This window comes from Pinus tabuliformis, chromosome 6 (assembly GCF_031772625.1).
Source record: "Pinus tabuliformis cultivar Carrire ecotype Pingquan chromosome 6, CPIR1, whole genome shotgun sequence".
Lineage (NCBI taxonomy): Eukaryota > Viridiplantae > Streptophyta > Pinopsida > Pinales > Pinaceae > Pinus > Pinus tabuliformis.
This window is the reverse complement of record NC_142292.1, coordinates 1870726214-1870749498: the sequence shown is the minus strand read 5'-3', so window position 1 is coordinate 1870749498 and position 23285 is coordinate 1870726214. Positions and strand designations below refer to the sequence as shown.

At 38.1% G+C, this 23285-nt stretch overlaps 2 protein-coding genes across 3 annotated transcripts in view; both read left to right on the top strand.

The window, feature by feature from the left end:
- The first annotated feature begins 10386 nt into the window (after nucleotides 1-10386).
- The window catches only part of LOC149266608 (actin-related protein 2/3 complex subunit 4), a 348674-nt gene continuing 335775 nt past the window's right edge, over nucleotides 10387-23285 (top strand). The window contains exon 1 of one of the 2 annotated variants that reach the window (XM_089397078.1): nucleotides 10387-10599. In XM_089397078.1, the coding sequence (XP_089253204.1) occupies nucleotides 10597-10599 (3 nt within the window). In that variant the 5' untranslated portion in view covers nucleotides 10387-10596. Of the gene's footprint in view, nucleotides 10600-11103; nucleotides 11205-23285 lie in introns of those variants that run through there. The other variant, XM_089397075.1, reaches the window with a different exon arrangement.
- LOC149266610 (uncharacterized) lies at nucleotides 14770-15553 on the top strand. Its single transcript, XM_089397072.1, has 2 exons — nucleotides 14770-14899; nucleotides 15015-15553. The coding sequence occupies exons 1-2, from the start codon at nucleotides 14772-14774 to the stop codon at nucleotides 15433-15435; spliced, it is 549 nt and encodes a 182-aa protein (XP_089253198.1). The 5' UTR covers nucleotides 14770-14771; the 3' UTR covers nucleotides 15436-15553.

The window sequence follows — 23285 nt, the reverse complement described above, 5'->3', positions numbered from 1 at the left end:
CATTATGCACTATAACCTTATCCACTACATCCATAATCCTCGTTCAATGCTAGATATTGATGATGATCTTCATCAAACCTTCCATCAATCAAGTCTTCCTTGTTCCAATTGCAAGATACTTGTGACATGAATGAAAACCTTCACTCTCTTGACATTAATAAAAACTCTCCTTTGACATCAATGACAACATTTCAAACACTTTTGACTTCTTTTTCAATAGATTTGAAGTGTATCATTGAGTTTGATTATTAGGAAGTGATCATCTGAAGTTGAAACTCTGCTTATAGTTGAGTTTTGGCTAGAGGAGTTAGGGACGATGGCCTTATAGATTGTTAGTACATCCAACGAAATAAAAATCCTTTTTGACTATGTATGGTAATTTTTGTGAGTTTTGGAAAAGTGGATTTATTCACCTGAACCATAGTTCTTTACCTCTTCTAAAGGACATGGTGGTTAGCTTCTTCAATTCAAGATGGAGAAGAAAGGAATATGCAAGGGATACACACTTGGAAAGCATCCCAAGGATACTTTCCAAAATAGTGAGCACAACTAGAAAGAGATTACTAAACACATTCATTTAAATATCTTTGGACCCTGTCATCAACTTCATTGATCGATAATATTTATCATGTTACCTTCATTTTTAATTCTTCTATAAATACCTATATATATTTTATGATGGACATGGATGACGGTTTTAACATGTTCCAACAGTTTAAAGCTCTTGTTAAGAACTAGACATGTAGGAAGATAAGGACACTGAGATTAGAAAATGATATTGGTTCCTTAGTAGAAAGTGTTGAAAATGCAACAAGAAAATCTAGTTTTGACTTTGCCTTGGTCAAACTAGATTAAAATTTCAATTTCAATTTCAGTAGAATACTTGGAGGTAGTTAATTGAGGTGACATGGATCCTATCACTCGGTTAACTAAGTAAATGTGAGTTGGAAACACTTGAGTTAAATCCTACATGATTGATTGTTAATTTGTAGCAATCTATTTTAGTTAATTTGGGTTATTGTTGGTGTAACTAGTTCTCATTATTAGTAGAACTAGTGGCGGTTCAGTTAAGGGTGTATAGCTTTTTTCACACTGAGTGATCATCCAATTAACTGATCAATCAATCAACCTGAAATAATTGTTGCATGTAGAGAATTCTAGTTACCCAGTTAAGATTGGAGTTCAAGGGCAGTGTATTATCAGTTGTAAACTATTCCAAGTTGTATAGATCATGCATATAATCAGAGAAGGGCATATAGGAATTGTGCAATCCAAAATGAGGAATTTCCTAAATGATAGGGGGTTAATTCGTTGAGGAACAATGCAATGAAATAGGGGCTTGGAGGCTTGAAATTTTGGCTAAGTATTGGCCAAGGCCAATCAGTCAGGCAGAGGATAGAAGATACAGGTGTAGGTTAGGCTCAAGCTTAAGCAGAGCATATTATATTCATCTAGATTCTTTGATTAATGCAATACATATAGTAAGGGGTTTTGAGTAGTTGCTTCCGCCTAGATAAATCTCTCTATATGTATGTTGAATCTTGATGCATGTTAATTACTTGTGTTCTCGATCATGAATTTACTTCCACAGATCAGTAGAGTAACTTCTAGTCTTGTGATTTATAAAATTCATGAGCAATTTGGAGTCTACACATTATTTTATACATGGTATCAAAGCTAGATTCATAGTAGATGAGGTATGTGTGCAAGCCATGCACCAAGAAGCAATTCAAGAGTAAGGAGAAAGAGAAGGGTGGAAAATGAAAAGGAAAGAAGAATGCAAGTGTAAAGAAAGAAGGGGAGAAAACTATATGCCAACATTGTTCCAAAGCGGGGCATGATGAAACCCACTGTTGGAAACTACATCCCGAACTAAGGCATAAGAAACCAAACAATAAGGGGAAACAAAAGATGAAAACTACCACACAACACGATCTTGGATCTGATTCTGGTGAGAGCATGGAAATCAAGAAGCAAATTCAAGAATTGCTAAATAAAGGTATCATACGCCTATCTACTTCGCCATGTGGTTCACCCATTGTCTTGGTGCCAAATAAGGACGAGACTTGCCACATGTGTGTGGATTTTCTTGCATTGAATAAGATAACGGTAAAGAATCATTATCCACTCCCATGAATTGATGATTTGCTTGATCAATTGAGGTATGCAAATATTTTACTAAGTTAGACTTACAAAGTGATTATCATCAAGTTAGAATAGTTGAAGAGGACATTTGGAAAACTGCATTAAAACTAAACAAGGATTGTTTGAGTGGCTTGTTATGCGTTTCAATCTTACAAATGCCCCGGCTACTTTCATGAGAGTTATGAATGATGCATTGAGACCATTTATAGATGACTTTGTCATTTTTTACTTAGATGATATTCTCATATTCAGAAAATCCAAAGATGAACATGTCATGCATGTGAACAAAGTACTTGATGTCATGAGAAAAGAACAGTTGTTTTTAAAGATGTCAAAGTGTGAATTTGGCAAGACTTCTTTAGTGTATTTGGGACACATTATTGGGGGATGTGAGATGAAGATAGACCCCTCTAAGGTTGAGGCCATTGTGAATTGGCCCAAGCCCAATACAGTTACAGAGGTAAGAAGCGTTCTAGGGGCAGCACAATATTGGAGGAAATTTATTGCTACTTTTTCTTCCATTGCAACACCACTACATGCATTGACTAGTGTCAAGAAAGTCTTCCATTGGGGAGATGTACAACAAAAAGCATTTGATGCTTTAAACAAAAGATCAGTTCAGCACTAGTATTGGCTCTTCTGATCTTAGACAACCATTTGAGATTCAAACAGATGCTAGTGATTACGCCATGGGAGCAATTTTTATGCAACATGGTAAGCCCATTTCATTTCATTCTGAAAATTTTAATTGTGTTGTGACTAACTATCCCACTTATGACAAAGAACTTTACGCATTGGTACAAAGTGTTAAAAAATGGAAACACTACTTGATGGGGAAGGAGACCATTATCCATACCGACAATTAACCATTGCAGTACTTACAGTCATAGTCAAAGTTGTAGCAATCGCAACACATCAGATGGATGGATTTTCTACAACAGTCTCATTTGGTTATCAAATACAAAAAGGGAATCTACAATAAGGTAGTTGATATGCTTTCTAGGCCTATTGTAAATTCATCTATTATACTCAAGCATAATTATGTTTTACATGAAAGTTACATTGAGCAATATGCATATGATAATGACTTTCAAGATGTGTATGCAAGCTTGAGGTAGGGAAACCAAATTGAAGAGTTAGATTACCATGTACATAATAGTTTGTTGTATCACTTGGGCAAGTTATGTATTCCACAGGGAGAAAGAAACAATATCATAAGGGAGGCGCACACTTCATTGATTGTTGGACACTTTGGTGTAGGCAAGACAATAGCGAATCTCCAAAGGTATTGTTATTGGCCACACATGTTTGATAATGTATCTTGTTTCATTAGAGGATGTTCTTTGTGTGCAACAAGTAAGCCTAGCAATAGGAAAATAGGATTGTACACTCCACTTCTGATACCTTCACGTCCATGGGAAAGTATCTCAATGGATTTTGTTGGAGGTCTTCCATTGTCAAGGAAAGGTCATGATTACTTGTATGTAGTTGTACACAGGTTCAACAAGATGTGTATTCTAACACCATGTAAAAATAAAATTACAGCTGAACAAACAACTCATCTTTTATTAGATATCATTTTTGGGATTCAACTGCGTTAAGTAAGTCATTCAAACGTATGACCTGTGAGCATCACCCGATGCAATGAGTGCTAAGTGAACTATTCAAAAATCATGAGAAATTAGTCAGTTACGACTACCTCTCATGGAAATGGTCATACGTTTGAATGACTTACTTAACGCAGTTGAATCCCAAAAATGATATCTAATATAATGCACTGCGTAATCCCCCATACTTAAACTCATCTTTTCTTTCAAAATATTTGGGTTCATTTTGGTCTTCCAACTTCCATTGTAAGTGATCAAGATTCTCGATCTGTTGGGAATTTTTGTCAAATTTGTGGGACATGATGGACACTAAGTTAAAGAAGAGTACAACCTTTCATCTGTAAACAGATGGACAAATCGAGGTGGTAAACATGACAGTGGTTCATCTTCTTAGAGGATATTGCAACAAACATCCCAAGTTGTGGGATGAACAATTGCATTACATACAACATGCATACAACAAGGCAAGCATTCTTCCACAAACACATCGCCATTTGAGGCATGTTTTGGGTACTTGCCAAGATCACCATTGGACTTCATCTTTGAGAAATATGTCGCCATCGATGGTCATAGCGACATCGATAAGGCAAGGAAGTTCATTGAGAAAATTCAGTTGATACATCACACAGTGCAAGAACAACTTGAAAAAAGTCAAAGCAGCTACAAAGCAAAAGCATGACAAACACTGTGTCAATCATAAATTTCAAGTTGGAGACTAGTTTTGGTTATATATTAGCAAAGAGAGACTTCAAGGGGAAGGTAAAAAGTTGAAACCAATCCGTTATGGTGCTTTTAAAATTCTAGAAAAGATTGGTAACCATGCATTTAAGCTAGATTTGCCTCCTTATATGCAAATGTGCTATGTTGTTAATGTTGAGAATTTGAGATTGTTTAAGCCTCCTTTGATTGATGATCAAGGAGAGCATGTTCAGTTGTCATCAATAGATGATTTCTTGCCAGAATATCTTGATGAACTTTAGCAAGATCTCATACTTGATAGAAGAACTAGAACTTCAAAGGGAGGGAATGTTGAATACCTTCGAGTGGGACTGAAGGGACAAAATCCTTCTACAGCCAAATGGATGCAGATTGAGAAGGTGAGGGAGTTGTACCCTCACCTGCTGAACAAATGATAGTATCTTTTGGGGTCCAAAAGGTTTCAAGTGGGGAGGAACGATTAGGTGATCAATATTTAGCTCAAAAATCAAAGTGCTCAGAATCACTCAAAACTTGAATGACCACGTCCGTCTCAGCGATACGATCCCAACGCAACTCGTTTCACTCAAAACAAAGCTCTAATGAGGAAGATATTATGTTCTGTCCACTTTGCCAAACAAAAGAATTTTGTAACAAAAAAAAAAATTACAGTCACTATATAGTCAACAATCTGTATTGCTGACGTGGTAGATGACTGGGTAGGTCAAAGGGTTGGTCAACAACTAATGGGGTCTCGCCAAGTGGCGCGTTGTGATTGGCCTGCAGTGTGGTGAGTTGGCTTCATCTTATTGGTTGGAGGAAGGACCAATAAGGAGGAGACATGTGGCAAGCCCAGAGGCTGCCACATGTCCCTCCCCAAAGGACCAACATCATCAGCGCACAGTGTAAAATTATTATGGGCAGGTCAGTGGAGTTGAACCTGCGACCTCGCTCGCACAATGCCCACGACTTACTACTATACTGCATCTTCAGTTCTTAACATTCAATGATTTTAATTACTATTTAAAGTTTAATGCATTGCGGTTTGGGGGCAGGAGAGGGCCAACCCCTCCCATGTGATCACTACCACTTAACCACTAGCTAACGGATAACCATAACTGCTCAGATTAAGCACTAATTGCAAGATTAATTCCTAATTAATCCAAGTTTATCCGCTAATAAACTGCGAGTAAAGTTGGCAGAAAAAATTGCAAAGCCCCTAAATTCAGTGCTAACTACAGATTTAGCGGAGTTAACTGGAGTTCCTCCAGTTTTAGTGGAGAATTCCTAGGAGAAACTGATTGTACCATAACTTTTGCTAATTTCGACCAAATTGGGCTTAGGAAAAGGCATTCCTAGATGATTTTGAGTTTTTGAGAACATTGAAGCAGGTTTTAGGAGCAGTAGAGCATTGTAAACAACACTTTTTGCCATTTTGACCTAATACAGAGGCCCAAGCCATGGAAGCTGGACCAAGGAGATGTAGCCCAGTGAAATCCTTCATCAAAACATTGTGTTAAGTGTTCATTTTGCTGGTTTGTTGTACATTTGTTTGTTGTTGTTCAACACTTCACTTTCATGCTATTTTTCTCATGAATTTGACATAAAACTTGACAAGATTTACCCGTTCATTCACACACACCATAAAGGAAACCTATGCACATGAAGCAAATGATAAGTTTGTTTGTTTGTTTGTTTGTTTTGTTTTGTTTTGTTTTTGTTTTGTTTTTTTGTTTGTTTTTTTGTTTGTTTTCTTGTTTGTTTTTTTGTTTGTTTTGTTTTGTTTTATGTTTGTTTTGTTTTGTTTGTTTTGTTTTTAATTCTAAAGTTGACATTAGTACAACAAAACTAACATTCAACAACAGATCACATAGATACACCTCACAAATATCGGGTGTACTTCCCATACCTCAGGATGACAATGGTAAGGAGGGATGTGAAATTTAATGAGGAGAAGGCAGTGAGGTGTTCTCTTGAGAGGGAGCTTCAGTTGCAGCTTGATCAGGAGCTTTTGGCTCCAAAGGAAGAACCTCAGGAAGTTGTGGAGCAGCCACAAGCAGAGGAGCAGAGAGTGGAGACATCCACTCAAGCAGAGACATCCAGAGAAGGAAGGAAGTGAACCAGGGAAGCTGACAAATTATTGCAGGATGCTAGAGAGAATGTGGGAGCACCCACATCACAGCGCAGGCAGAGGAGGTCACCAGATCGGTACACTGGCTACATGGCTCTAATGAGTGAGCTGGTAGAGACAGAGTCATCCTCATTTGAGGAAGTTGTAGAGAAACCAGTATGGGTTGATGCTATGGTAGAGGAATATGATTCCATTATCAAAAACAATGTTTTGGAAGTGGTCCCAAGACTAACAGACAAATCAGTAGTTGGTTCGAGATGTATTTACAAGGTAAAGCATGCAGCATACGAGGTCATAGAGAAACAGAAGGCCATATTTGTGGCCAAGGGGTTCTCTCAGGTGGAGAGAATTGACTATGAGGAGACCTTTGCTCCTGTAGAAAGGTACTCATCCATCAGGTAAATTCTGGCACTATCAGCGTAGATGGGGTGGAAGATCCACCAGATGGATGTGAAGACAACATTCCTCAATTGATTTATTGAGGAGGAGGTGTATATTGAGTATCCAGAGGAGTTTGAAACCTTTGACAGAGAGTCACATGTGTGTAGACTCAAACGATTTTTGTATGGACTCAAGCAAGCACCCCTTGCTTGGTATACCAGGATCGAAAACTATCTCATCGGTTTGGGCTTCACCCAAATTTAAGTGGATGAAAACCTTTATCACATTGTGATAGAAGGTAATTGATTGATTATTGTGTTATATGTTGATGACTTGATCCTTACTGGTGATGAGCAACTGATCAAATCTTGCAAGGAGGACCTTGCAAGAGAGTTTGAGATGAAGGACATGGGACTCATGCATTATTTCCTCGGTTTGGAAGTATGGCAAGGAGATGGGGAACTGTTTGTCTCTTAGGGAAAGTATGCCAATGAGATACTGAAGAAGTTATGCATGGAGAGTAGCAAACCCATGGTAGGTAACTGGAGGAAAGAGGATGCCATTTCAGGTGAGGAATTAGAGGCTACCATTTATAGGCAGCTTGTGGGTTCACTTATGTATTTGGTGAACACATGACCAAACTTGTGTTATGCAGTTGGTTGGCTACCATTTATAGGCAACTTGCGGGTTCACTTATGTATTTGATGAACACACGACCAAACTTGTGTTATGCAATTAACCAACTTAGTCATGCCATGGTTAATCCAACTAAACTATATTGGAAGGCAACAAAGCATGTGTTGAGATACCTCAGAGGCAATACTCAATTTGGTCTTTGGTACAGATGGACAAAGGGAGTGAATTCGCAAGGCTTCACAGATGTATATTGGGCAGGGAGTCCATGAGACAGGAAGAGAACTTTAGGAGGAATTTTCAGTGTTGGGTCAACAACAGTTTCTTAGTACAATAGGGAGCATATATTTGTGGCACTAAACTCAGCGAAAGTAGAGTACATGGCTACAAATCAAGAAAAATGTGAGTCTCTCTGGATGAGAAAGATTATTAATGGGTTATTTGGTCACAAGATGGATCCTATAGTGATTTACTATGTAAATAAGAGTTGTATCAAACTCTTTGAGAATCCAGTATTTCATGATTGATTCAAGCATATCGACATCCGGTATCACCATCGACGAGATTGTGTGCAAAGGCGAATTATGTTGTTGTAGTACGTTGTGACAAAGGAACAAGATGAAAATATTTTGACAAAGGCCTTATCAAGAGGAAAATTCAAGTTCCATAGAAGTAGGATTGGGGTATCTAATAATCACTTTCTTGCTGAGATTCTACATTATTACAGTTTTATTTATTTTCTAGATCTGTAAAACTAAATATGATTAGTACATGCATGTAAAAGTAAATCAAGCAAAAAAGTAGAGAACGACAAAATAAGCACACACACACATAATACACAAGATATGCTCTCTAGGAAACCCTTTCGGGAGAAAACCCAGCTGGAAGGTGAGGCCGCTTTGCTCTCTTTCTCTGTCTGGAAATATGGTTGCATATACAAAGAAGTAATGCTTGTGGCCCGTGGGCTGCTACAGTGCACATATCCTCTCTGTGTGCTCTACCTCCTATCTCTCCTGGCTATCTTTGCTCAACTATGGAACAAAATGCTCTCGAAAGAATGGAATGTCTCTTCCTCCTAGTGGCCCAGTTATAACACAACTCGATAGCCTACTAGTGGTTAAGTTTGATTTATCAACTCTTAACTAGTGTTACAAGATAGACTCTTTTACATCACAAACACATGGTTAACCCCTTTTCCATGAATTATGGGGGCCGACGCGACATCCTCCTAAACTATAGGTGTGAAAACAGGAAGGTCAACTTCTGAGTGGCATAACTTTTGCATATAGACTCCGATTGATGCGATTCTTGTGCCGTTGGAAATCTATGTGTGTGTGTGTGTGTGTGTGTAGAATAACATGAAAAGGTGTTGCACTTAAGCGACAAAGTTTTACCCCAAAAAATGTCATTTGATGCCTCAAAACACTCCTGGAAGGTTTTAGACCTCAATTCACCAATCCGGGTCCCGCCGGTAAAAGCAGTCCCATGGGCTGATTCCTCCACTTTTTCCACTCCAAATGCATCAAGATGGATGACAAACAATATAATGATCCAGTGCAGATCAATGTCAAAATTTACATTTTTCTTGTAAAGAAGTGAAAATGCTTCACTTCAAGATACTGTTGTAAAAAAAGTAGTGTGCCACTACCATATAACCTTCTGAAAAAGAGAAAAACAAAAAAGAAGAAAAAGTAGACTGGTATCAAGGAGGATCGATTAGTTTGTATCCCTCAATGAAAGGCCCGTGATAAAATTCATGAAAGGTGCTATCCCGTTGCTCAGAAATCTGCCATAAGTCATGCTCAAGATTTATGCCTTCTTTGGAAAGATGATCAACTTGTGTGTTCCTATCCTCGTAAATATATGAACATGACATTTTATCAAAAGAGAGTTTTAACTACATAATATCATCCAAAATTGGAACAAACAAAATATTTATGCATTGTTGAACTCCATTGATCCAATTTATCACTAGCAGGGAGTCACAAAAAACTTGAAGTTGTTCACATCCTTTTTCTTTAGCAAACACCAACATAAATTTACAGGTCAAAAGCTTAGCTTGGTTGTTTGATCCACTACCAAAACCCATTTTAATATGAAAATAATGAGACTTAGAAAGATGAAGAATGAAACCACCCCCACTATTATGATTATCTTCTTGTGAAGCCCTGTCAAAATATGCCTATTGTTTTTGTTACATTGGGGTCTCTTGCAATGATACAACATGGAGGAGGAGTGTCTTTGGATTGAGGAAAGTGAAGCAAAATAGCTAGTCCTTCAGCAACAACATGATCATGGAAAGAGAAAGTCCATAAAAATTACCTATTTCGAACCAGCTAGACTCTCCAACATATTATTAAAAGTAAGGCTCTAAAAAATCTTATTAAATGAGAAGAAATCCAATTCCTTAAAAAAACCTTCACATAAGTGTCATTCCAAAAACAAAACCATCCTAAAGCTAAGTGACAACATTTCCACACGTGGAAAGTGAAAAGGAAACTTATGAAGAGATGAATAGTCTATTCCTATTAATTAAAATATATTGAAATTTAAATCTTTTTATCCAATAAAAAGTTAATTCATATTTTAGCTATAATATATTTACATTTAAGTTAATACATTTTTTTTACTTAAAATATACTTTTAAAGTTAACCTTAAAATTATTTTCATAAACGTCAGATGCATTACCATCAACTAATCATAAAAAAGAAGGTGAAAACAATTAATAAAATTACATCTCAAAACGTATATAATGGAAAGTAAAATTAAAAATTGATGATCACTTTGTCTTAAAGCAAGAATCAGACTAATAATTTCACTTTGTCCACAAGCAATAAGCTCATTCCTGTGAGTAGGTTGGCTCATTTTCTTTTTGTACGTGAGGATCTCTGCCAGACCATAAATAACATATTTCAGGCAATGCATGGACGGAGATTTTAAATTTCACAGCTTCGAATTAAACTTGAAGAGTTTTTAGAGTCTCTTCATTCTCCTCTCCGTCAATGGTGAGTTTTTTAATTTTGTTTAAATTCGATGATCATTCAACCGATTGCCTGCATTTTTACGTTTTCCGTTTGAGACATTTTTTTCGCATGAATTCATTACATGAGAATGTTAAATTTCAGATTTATCACTGCGAATGTACTTGGTTAGAGTTAAAGGTTGCATATAGCTTTCTCGGGCGAATCTTGTTATGGTATTTTATTTCTGGTGTTGGGTATAGGGAGGAGGAGACTGATACTTCACTCAGATTTCCCTGAGTGTTGGTTTTTAGTGATAAGTGTGTAGGTTATAATGTCGAGTCCATGATCTAGGTTATAATTTATGTGCCGATAGCTGTTAATTTATTGGAGAAGCACTTGAGACTGTCATTGCAAAACGAGTCCTTCAAGCAAGGGCTTGTGGGTCTGTGCTGATTAGTATTTTTTGCCCTTTTTAACAATTTAATTTCAAATTGTAACCCCATTCATGGTGTCATGGATGCAAATAAAGGTCAGGTAAAGCAGGCAGGAGGCCTGCCCCTTCAGCTCCCAGGTGGCAAGGCTAGTGTATGCTGACAGCGTGTGTGAGGTTTATGGGAAGGACCTCTGTCCATTGCTCCAATCCATTGGTCGGTATTGCGTTCACTCTCCTTATCAGCATGATAGCTTTGTGTTGGCGGTTGACAGTGACTGTTAGCTTCATTTGTGTTGGTTCCACTATATATACTTTGCATTGAAGCGGTGCTCTGGAGCTCCAGGGCTTGTAGTTACTATTTCTTTTGATTGCTAGCATAGATAATGACTCAAGTGGTTCAGGTCTGCGTGGCTTAGTTCCTAGGACCTCAAAACCTCTCTCAAGGGTGGTCAATGCTTTGAGCAAGAACGAGGCAAGGTGGGTAATTTTCTTCGATTGCTAGAGGTGCATAAAGATAGGGCAGGTGCAGTGGCTCTTTTGGCAAACGGAGGCAAACCCCTTACCACCAGGCTTGAGTTTTACAGTGACCATTAGGAGATTAGCTGTGCAAGTTTTGAAGGTGGGATTGTTTGGCCCTTCCTAGATCTATACTTTGTTTGTGAGGAGGGAATGAAACCAATATTAAGTATGGATAGGAAGGCGACCAATGCAGAGGATTCAGCTAGGACAGTGAGGAGAGCTAGGCGTCGATCTTGCAAAAATTGCAGCAAGGGTTCTCCTTCCATGTGGCCAACCAAGACAAAGAAGGAAACCTGAGAGGTTATAGGTCGCTATTGGCAGATGCGGGTGTGCCCCTTACCACCAGGCCTGAGGTTTAAACTTTATAGTGACCATTGGGAGATTAGCTCTGCAGGTTCTCAAGGTGAGATTTTTGGGCCTTCCTAGTTCTCTGCTCTATCTGTGATGAGGGAACAAAACCAGTATTTAAGCATGGATAAGGTGACCAAGGTGGACAATTCAGCTAGAAGTGAGGAAAGAAAGGCCTTGAACCTGCGAAAGTTCTAGCAAGGTTTCCTCCAAATGGCCAGCCAAGGTAGAGAAGGAAGGTAGAGAGGCTGCAATGCACTACCACCAAAGATTCCCTCCAAGAATCAAGGACGAGGTTGAAAGAATTGAGCTAGCATATTGTCAGATACTATTGATGTTGAAATTAATGGATTGGGTACCAAACACTAGATTCACTTTCAACACGGATATCAAATACTGGATTCCCTTGCAACAGGGATACCAGGCGCTTCAGTTAGATTGATACTAGGATACTAAATTAATCATTGTTTAGTGATAGAAGAATAGGGCATTCAATAGGTCATCTTGAAGACTTTGAACCAGTGTTTGTTTTTTCAAAAAATCGCGCTTTTTCCCGAAAAAAGCGTGGGGTGTCGGGGCAACGGGTTTTATAATCCGATTTTTGATTTTTTTTTGCTCATTTGGACTGTGGGCGCGCATAGGAGGAGGAGAACGTCTTGGAGAGAGCAGCTGGAGGGTTTGTGAGCAAATCTAAGTGCTTGTAGGACAAATTCAAGAGGAGACCACCAATTTCTCCATAAAAACGGTATGTGGATTAATTTTTTTTTGTTTTCCTTGTTTAAAAACATTGTTTTTGGTTGGGAAACTTCATATGGGCACCATTTTCCTTTTGTTTTCATTGTTTTTAAAGAATTTTTTGTATTTTTTCATTAATTTGGGATGGGTAAATTGGTATGACTATGGGAATCAATTTTTTATTTTTTTTTTCATTTTTTTTAAACATTGTTTATGTTTTTTCATTGTTTTTGGCATTTGCCATTTGGTTGGGTAACTTGGGTTTGGAACTTTGGATTCTGGAAATTTGTAACTTGTAATTTTGTAAATGCTAAATTGTAATCCTAAATTCCTATTTCCTACTCCTTATTTTCCCATAGGTTTGCAAATTCAAAATTAAAAAACAAACATGTCAAGGAAATTGGATCCTTTCTGGGAATATGGTGAACCTAAAGCTCCGAATGATAGACAAAACTTGAATTGCAAGTTGTGTGGAAAGGAGATATGCGGGGGGGTGTACAGGTTGAAGTTTCACCTTGCACAAATCCCTGGACATGATGTGGGGCCCTGTATAAATACAAATCCTGAACTTATCCAAAGAGCCATGAGAGCATTGGGAGAATTAGAGCACGCTAGAGAGGCCAAAGAAGAACTCAAAAGGCAACTAAAAAGGTCAGCTGAAGGAAGTGGGCCAAGTGGCACTGGTTCTACTGCAGCATCAGTCAATCCGATAGCTGCATCATCATTTTTTGTTCCTCGAACCACACCTGGTTCACAAACATCTATCGGTTCAATGCTAAAAAGAACTGAAAAAGAACAAGCTGACAGGTTGATGGAAAAGTTTCTCCTCTGGAGTGATATTCCTTTCAGCATTGTAAGGAATAATCCATTTTTCCAACTTACTGTTGATGCTATTGCCAGTGTTGGCCCGGGGTACAAAATCCCTTCTTATCATGATTTCAGAGGTCAGATTCTTCAAGATGAAAAGCGTCACTGCACCCAAAGATTGGAAGATTTTAGGGCATCATGGGCACAAACAGGATGCACTGTTATGTCAGATGGTTGGACTGACCAAAAGGGGAGAACCCTTATAAACTTCTTGGTTAGTTGTCCCAAGGGGACTATGTTTATCAAATCTGTTGATGCATCTCATCAAATCAAAGATGCAAGAACTTTATGTGATTTGCTGGGTGTGTTTATTTTGGAGGTGAGTGAACAACATGTTGTCCAAGTCATAACGGACAATGCTGCAAATTATGTTGCTGCTGGTAGAATGCTTATGGACAGGCATCCTACTTTATTTTGGACACCTTGTGCTGCCCATTGTATTGATTTGATGTTAGAGGACATAGGGAAAATTCCCTTTGTCAAAGATATTGTTGACTCATCAAAAGCATCACAAAATTTATATATAATCATACATCTGTGCTTAGCTTGATGAGAAGATTCACCAACAACAAAGAGTTGGTGCGCCCCGCCATTACACGGTTTGCCACGAGTTTCATATCTCTTCAATCTCTCTTGATTTCTATGTGGGATGTGAAGAGAATGTTTCTTTCAGAGGAGTGGCGTGCTATGTCAATGAGCCGCAAACCAGAAGGAGAGGCCGTATGCAGACTAGTTTCATACCAGGAAGACTTCTGGGCGGAAGTGCAGGAGGTGTGCGCCGTTACTGAACCTTTGGTAAAGGTTCTTCGGTTGGTTGATGGTGAGAAGCCCGCAATGGGCTATTTGTATGAAGCCATGGACAGGGCCAAAGAAGCCATTTGGGCCTCCTATGATGATAAGGGAGATGATGGGTTTCAGAAACAACTCCTTCTACGGGGAGTGATTGATGAGCGATGGAACAACACACTCCATCGTCCCATTCATGCTGCTGGGCTTTACTTGAACCCTGCATTTTCTTATGCATGTGGGTTTGATTTTGATGCTGAGATCATGGATGGATTCTTATTCTGTGTCCAGAAGATGGTGCGATCTCCAGAACAACGTATAGAGATCTCTAAACAAATTGAGACATATAAGATGGCAGGTGGCACATTTGGCTTTGAGATGGCTGTCACTGATAGGACGATTAAAATGCCAGGTATTTTTTAGTTTGTAACTTTGTTTCAAATTTCATTGTCTCTTCACATTCCATTTTTTTCTTATGTTTATTTAAAATTTTATTTGTAATTTTGTTGTAGATGCATGGTGGAAGATGTATGGTGGCAGAGTACCCCTTTTGCAAAAGCTTGCCGTACGCATCCTCAGCCAAACATGCAGCTCCTCAGGATGTGAGCGCAACTGGAGTGTATTTGAAAAAATACACAACAAGATGCGCAACAGGTTAACACTTAAACATTTAAAATATTGCAAATTTCCAAATAGCTTTTTGAATTCATTAAACAATATTTTTTTTATAATATTAATTATTAATTATTATTTCATGATCTTTGTACAGGTTGGAGTCCCAGCGACTTAATGACATGGTCTACGTCTACTACAATCTTCGGTTGTGGGTGAGGCAACTTGAGAGGACACCTGATGTGGATGCCATCTCATTGGATGGGATTGACACCACTGCTGCATGGAGGGTTGAGGCCGAGAGGCCTCTCATGGATTCTGCTGATGATTGGTTAGTGCAGGATGTAGTGGAGGGGGAGGAGGAGCAGGAGGAGGAGGTGACACCGCCTACCCGGGCCACCACTGCCACCAGTAGAGGACATGGTCTACCTCCTGTAGCTCCTACTTCTAGTTCTTCAGCTTCTAGTGCACATCAGACTCCACTGCCATTTCCACCAGCACAGGCACTAGCATCTACATCTAGAGGGAAAGGGAAAGCTGTGACATTTTCTCGCAAGAGGGGCAGAGGAAATCAATAGGATTAGACTTTCATTTTATTGTATATGAGTCTATGACATTATGACATGATGAGATACATTATCATATTTTTTGTTGATATTTTGAGGCTGAGCTGTGACTCAGGAGTCAGGGCTTACTATTCAGGACATGATTCAATGTTATGTGTGATTTTAGCGCTAGAAATGATATTAAACATCTTATATATTAGTTTTTTTATCATATTTATGTGTCAATGTATTTATTTTATGTTGTAGATGGTTTAGATATTAAAAAAATTGAAAAAAAATGAAAAAAAATGAATATTTTTGTACTAAACGCTTTTTTCCCGCTTTTTTCCCGATTTTTCCGATTTTTTCCGCTTCATTCCCGGCGCCGATTTAATCCCGCTCGCGCTTTTCACGACATTGCTTTGAACATGCAACACAAAGCTACAATGGCTAGAATAGTCATTAATCATTGTTTAGTGATAGAAGAATAGGGCATTCAATAGGTCATCTTGAAGACTTTGAACATGCAACACAAAGCTACAATGGCTAAAATGGACTATTCGGACAAGAAGTATGAGGCCTTGGTTAAGCTCCTGGAGGATATGGAAGCAGTTGGTCAAGGTTAGATCCACGGGAATCAATCACCAGGCATTGAAGCCCCTGTAGATACCAATCCTCCTCTAATCTATGTGGACTCAACCTCTAAGGCTGAGGTCGAGTTGCCTTTTTGTTTGTTCCTAGTTTTCTTTTTAATTCTTTGTTATGTCAAACATTCGGATTAGTAATTACCCTGATATAAGCTAGACGAACATTATCCACGTGGCTCTGCAGTATTGATTGCTGCAATAGATGGTGTAGACGAACATTATCCACATGGCTCTGCAGCATTGATTGCTGCAATAGATGGTGTATAAATAATCAGATTCACCGCCTATTCAAATCTGATGGCTTATAGACCACCCACTGCAGCTTTCAATGTTGCATAGGCGGGTGGATAGTGTGAATAGAATGCTTGTGTGTTATTTTTTGGTTTAGAACCATTAAATATAATTTTTCTAAAGGCATATCTAGAACTCTTAGAATAGATTGTCCTATGGGTTATATGAACAACTTTGAAAATTTTGATGTCTATCATAGGCTGTATCATTAGGTTGATTCTCATTAACCCTAATAAGGTTGTATTTATTTTTTCTGTTCGTACAACTGTTAATATATGAGCAGCTAACTTTACAGGAAAAAACTTAATTTAAAATTGTAATGAAACAATATAAGGAAACTCTTTAAGATACTTTCTTACACTTAAGTGCTGGCACCTCCCTCCTGTCAGGATGTGGAAACTGTGTTACATTGTAATGACCAACACCATAGTGGCTTGACTTACCAATTATGATGGCCCAGCTATTTCATGGGTCAAAAGATGCTAAACTTTTGGGGGAATTGAACCTTGGTGGGGGAATATTACCACCCTCGCTTGACCAACCAGTCAATCCTCTATTGGTTCTTTTAATGAAAAATATATGTATTGAGCATTGAAAAAGTTACATGCAGCCACTCAGCACTGTTTAGGATTTGCTTAAATACATTATAATCTATGGCAACATCACCTTAACTAACACATGCGAGCAAAATTTCATCAAAAGTTAAAACTACCATCCAGGTTGATGCAGACACCAAAGTATAAGGCATATAGATCATAAGAACTGGAAATTGTGCTGTTGGGGGGACAATGTCAATGGTTGGAGGCTAAGTTGCCGGAAACGGCTATCTTCAGCCCTTGAAATGCCGGATCCCATTTCGGATCTGGATCCTTGTACCAAATGGATAAAAAACGTGTCAAAAACGTATTTCATCCGTTTTGAATTTTCGGAAATGGCGGGTTTGGGTTTATGCTGTTTTTGAAGCGTTTTTGGAGAAAAACCTCCCGGATCTGGTTTAGGGTAATACGTTTGCCGTTTTTGGTGATCCATATTACCATAAAGCAATATGTATCCCGAGCTATCCTGATCTATGCCCGCTGGGAACGGTATTTTGGTTTCTTTTTCATATTTTGAACCTAATTTATGAACCTAAGTTGTGTTGTAATTTGTGTTATCATTTGAGTGAGTCGTCGAATTGGAGTGATTGCCGCTGACTGGAGTTTTCGCTGGAGTCTTCGACTAGAGTGACTGCTGTTGACTGGGGTGAGCTGCCGCCGCTACCAACTGGTAGACTCTAAGTCTTGACTCTCCTATGGGCTGTAAAGTTAGCTGTAGTGGTAGCAGATGCTAAAAGAAATTTATGGTCCCGTGGTTTAACGGACTTATCTCCTTCTTTAACCACTATCAAGGCATATTGGATGTGCCAATCTGTTGAGAGACATTGTAGGAAGCTGCAAAAATTCAGAAAAATCAGAAAACACAAGTGTCATTCAGAAAATATACACTGTCGCTTCTATGGAAAGCCCCCAGTCCTCTAGCAATCTCTACAAAGAAATTCCCTAGACAGCAGGCGCTTTGCCTTTTCAAGGAGAGATTTGCTTTGTTTCTGCCAGCATTTCTTTTTATCTGTGAAGGATTTAAAAGCAGAGTTACCCTCAAGAGACCAGACATCACAACCTAATTCACTTTGCATGTGAATATGATGGGACCATGAATCCCTTGAAACATAGGCACACTCATCAATTTAATGCCATTGAGATTTACTTTGATATTATCCGTGGAAAAAACAATTTACAGTTCCCTGAAGTTTGAAAGAAAGAGCCACTGAAAAAATTAGATTCGAGAGTGCTTCCAAAGGAAAAAAAATTAAGAAACATATAATTTATTTTTTACTATTATGAACCAAACCTTGATAACAATAAAAATGAAGTTCTCTCCGTGTCATACTTAAAAATAGAGGTGAAAATTGAGTTCTACAATCTGAGATCTGTATAGAGGTCATATATCATACCCCGGATGCAAATGTCTTTGAGACTACTCGAGCAAAGTGTCTCCATTCAATTACCATATTAAATTTTTACTTTCAAGAACAAACTGTAATTTTTAAATTTGGCATGGCTAGGTTCTTGAATCTTTTTGTTCATTTTTATTGCATAGCATTCACACATTGCACGTATTAAAATAGTTAGAGCAGAGTTTGTATTTTCATTATTTCTTATTTTATTTTGCAATTTCATTTACATCATCATCATTCATGGCAACTTCAAGTTCAACTATTCGTGAGGCAGAGGAAGTGGAACATGAAATTGAATTTTCCCCTAAAGTTGATCCAGAGTCACCACTTTGGAAATATGTAACTACTGTTGGGAAGATCCAAGGAGGGGGATCATTGGCATGGGTTTGCAACTTTGCAGTGAGCGTAAAAAGGAGTATAAGGGATCATACACATGGGTTAAAGCACATTTGCTTGGGTTAAAAGGCAATGGGGTTCGAATATGCTGTGGCCCACCTAAAGAGAATGGGATAGATGGAAATTGTTTAAGAAAGACAACTTGCAAAATATCAGAAAGAACAAGGTGAGGCAAATGCTAAAGCAAATGAGGCAAATCTTACCTCCCATTTAAAACACCCAACAAGGTTGGGAGCATCTTCATCAAAGCCTCCACTTCATTCTCATGGAATTGTTTGTTCAAAGCGGTCTAATTTGGGACTGCTTGAAAAGAGTTTTAATAATGAAGCTCGAGAGATAGCAAATGCATCTATAGGTCAATGCATTTATGCAAATGGTCTTCCCTTTAACCTTGTGCGATCTCCTTACTGGGCAAAGATGATAAAAGCAGTGAATGAAGCCCCAAGAGGGTTCCCTGGATATGAGATTGTACACAACACAATGTTAAGTGCCGAAAAGTTAAATTTGGAGGTTAAATTAAGCCCCATTCATAATTCATGACGCATTTAAGGGGTGTCCATCATTTTTGATGGATGGAAAGATCAAATAAATAGGCCTTTGATCAATGTGATTGCTCAGAGCCCGAAGGGGTCAATGTTTTTGAAGGCAGTGGATTGTGAGGGGCAGATGAAGGATTCTCAATTCATTGCTGACATCTTGATTGAAGCAACTGAATTGGTGGGGCCAGAAAATGTTGTCCAGGTAATAACTGACTATGCAATGGTGTTTAGAGCAGCAAGCCTAATTAATGAAGGCAATATCAACACATCTTTTGGACCTCTTGTGCTGTACATTCATTGAACCTCATGTTTAGCAAGATGGGGAAGCAAATTGAGTGGATTTGAGTTATTTTTGAAGAGACAAAAGAAATTCAAGCCTTTATCACAAAGCACCACATGTCCCAAGACATCTATAGGGAATTTGCGAGGTTGGAGCTCCTTAAGGTACCTATACTTTAAAGTTTATTTCATAAATTTTAATTTCTGACTCTAAATTCAAATATCTAAATTGGATTCTCAAATGTCATGATTCGTGAATCATAATAGTTATTCAATCAAATTATGTTTTTTAATTTGTTGAAATTTGAAACATTGGCAATTTGGCACCTGTCGATTGCTGAGACTTGATTTGCTTCTCACATCATAGTCTTAACAAGGCTTATGCAGGTGAAAGATGGATTACAATCAATGGTATGCAGTTTTCTTTGGAATTAATGGAGGCAATCCCAATTTGATAGAGCACAAGCACTGAAACGGTTGGTTGTTGATGCTGAATGGTGAGATAAGGTGGAGTACCTCTTGGCATTTATTAAGCCAATTGTGGATTTGCTCAGTATGTTTCACACAGATATGCCTAATTTGGGAGAGGTGTATGAGGGCATTGATTCCATGATAGAGAAGATAAGGTTGGTTATAAATGCCAAGGAGAATGACCCAGATGAATTCTTTTACAAAGAAGTAAAAGATATATTAAACAAAAGGTGGAACAAGATGACCACCCCATTGCACCTTTTGGCCTATGCAGTGTGTTGTCGCACAGATTGACACGACAACGCTCAGACCGGGGGCTGTCACCCTGATCCCCGATCTCTCCGTTTAAGCCTGTCTCCCGCGGCTAAGGGGGGTAGACCCTATGAGGTGATGAAGACCAACTGTCGACCAGTTGGTTTGGGAGACACGAAACACTACCAGCACTAAAATGATTTTATTAATTTAGCGGACCAGTGCCTTATAAGATTTATGATTAAACGATTACTTGCTAGATGATATAGAAATATAAACCATGAACAACAATCATTTATCATCAAATAACTTGAACGATGCTAAATATCCAGTAAAACCACAAAGTTCTTATAATGACCAAAGCTCAATAACGATATCCAGTAATTAACAATTTTGAAGAGATAAATGCTTTAAACAACCGCTAAATCTTCAAGATGATCATTCGCGTGCAGACTTGCATAAATCGAAAATTTGAATCTCAGCATGAAAAATATAACGTGATAATTTCCCGAGAGAAAAAAAAACTGAATCTGGCAAAAATTCCCACAATGCTTTTTATGCTTTTCAAATTATGGCAAAAAAAAAAAAAAATCCAAATCTACACTTTAAAAGAAAATCCCCCCTTTTTTTTATATGATTTTAAAATTTTGAAATTTTTATGATTTTTTAAAGTAAATTTAAAACTAATGTAAAACTAAATTAAAATCTAAATGAAAATAAAACTTAAGAAAACCAAAACTTAAATTTATTAAAATCTACTTCGATTTAAATTAAAATCTAAAACTATAAAATCAAAACTAAAAGTCTATTAAACTTAAAACCTAAAAAAAGAAAATAACTAAACTAAAGAAAAGAAAAGAATGAAACAAACGATTTTAATAAACACTATAGAACTTCTACGCTAAACCCTTACCATACCGCGTATGTGGAAAGTCGTGAGCAAAATCGCAGTCACGTTTGAGAAAGCCGACGCAGAGAGAAGCTTTCACTGTTGACTGCTTTGAAAAAAGAAATTATCCAGCCGACGCACTGATATATGAAGAGATCGCCCAGAATAACTCAGCGTATGCGCTACAGCCTCAGACAGGACTGCGTGATGGCTTACAGAACGCAGAGAATCGCTGAAGAGTGAATCGCTTGAAGGGATCGAGCTGCACGTCGATAATCCAGCCACCACATGCCTTGAATCCCAATTTCTTCTTCTATCTCGTCTTGTATATGCGTTCTGAGACCAAAAACGACTGTACAGCCTCCCAAGATGTATCAAAATGACTAGTAAAATAAAACAAAATCGTGATCTCTTATGGCTTTTGCAGGTGACGGCGGGAGAACAGCGATAAATGATCCGGTTGCAAATGAAAAACGCGTGAAGCAGATAAGGAGCGGACAGATGCAGGCAGAAGGGGGACGTGGGTAGCTTAGGAAGTTGCTAGATGAGGTAAAGGGAACTGCAAATCCGAAGATGGCTGCGTGAGGAGAAATGGCCAGCGTAAGGAGGGCCGAGGTGATCCGTGAAGCTGAGGCAAATTTGATGAGAGATTAGGAGAATGCGTGTGGCTGAGGAAAAATACGCAGGTATAAAAAAGCTGATTGAGGACAGGGATGGAAACTTGGATGGAAAAACGCTTCGTGACTGCGGATCTGAAAACAACTGATATCTGAAACCCTTGGATAGCTGAGACAGAGATCCTGCAAGAAAATAAATTTTCCACCAGATTTTATCTCAGACCTGCAACCTGCAATGAAAAAATCACCCAAAAAATGATATATGCATAAAACAAAATTAAAACCCTAGATCAGCTAGAAATTATTTACAGTATTTACAAACTGAAAGCTCTTAGGAAGCCAGATTTATCAATAATAGCAGTAATATTATCAGAATTTAATTTAAATGTAAAATGCTTCAGAAAACCCTGCATGCATTCATAAAAAAAAATATTTCGAATGATAAGCCCGGGATCGAGAACTGGCTGGGCTCTTTCAGAAAACACAACCCGGGAGTTGGCTGGTTCAGCCGAGAAGTTAGAACTTCCCCTAACGCCCGGTAATTTGAAAAAAGGATTTCCTGCACAACTTAAAATCAACTATCAATATAGAAGGAGAAAACAATAGTGAAACCCCGATCAAATGGAGATACTTGCCAATATATTTCAGAATCTAAACTATCATTCAAACCTCAAAGATCAGACAAGATACCTGTGCCTAGATCAATCTTCATTAAGCTATCATTAATGGCTGAAAATAAAATTATGCAGAAAAAATAGAACAATCTTACAGCATTTTTAGAAGAGTAACACCAGCAAGATTTTTAACCCCAAAGTCTTCTTTATTGCACAAAAGAAATGAACTACAAGAGAGCTTCTTTAGCACAAGACTCACAGATCTTATCCTTCAAATGACCCCCTAGGACCCTATTTAAAGGAAAAAAATCCCAACAGCTAGTTCGAGTGATCCATGTTGAAATTATCTCAACCATCGATGAGAATCAAGATATCTCTTAATCTCATCCGTCGAATTAGTTAATTCATTAAAAAATGAAAATTTGCATTTATTTACTCAAAAATATTATTTTATTATTTTTATGGTTTTTGCTTTATTTTATTATTTTGCTTTATTTAATTTTATTTATTTAATTTATTTAATTTTTAATTTATTTTTAAATGGATCCTCGAACTTAGCCTTTGGAAAAAACACCTAGGACCTAGGACTTAGGACTTATGAGGGGATTAAAACATTTTCTAACCCTCAAGACACTTTACATCATGACTTTTACAACTTTACATCCCAAGGGGGGAAACCCATTTGACATAGACCCTCATAAATCACCCAGTTCTGCGACACAACTATAATCTAGCAGATTAACACACTAGGATTCTCCTAAGATTCTAGTGACAAAATCCATCCCGGCTTTGGGGTTAGGCTGAAGGAAAACTCTGCCGATCATGGATCGGTGAGACGAAAAACCTTCCGGGACGTAGATTATCACTTAGAAAATTAGGTCCACCTAGGCAATTT

Coding starts and splice junctions, on each gene's coding strand:
- LOC149266610 (XM_089397072.1), top strand. CDS start 14,772: ATGTATGGTGGCAGAGTACCCCTTTTGCAAAAGCTTGCCGTACGCATC. Junction 14,900..15,014: donor CACAACAAGATGCGCAACAG/GTTAACACTTAA, acceptor ATCTTTGTACAG/GTTGGAGTCCCAGCGACTTA.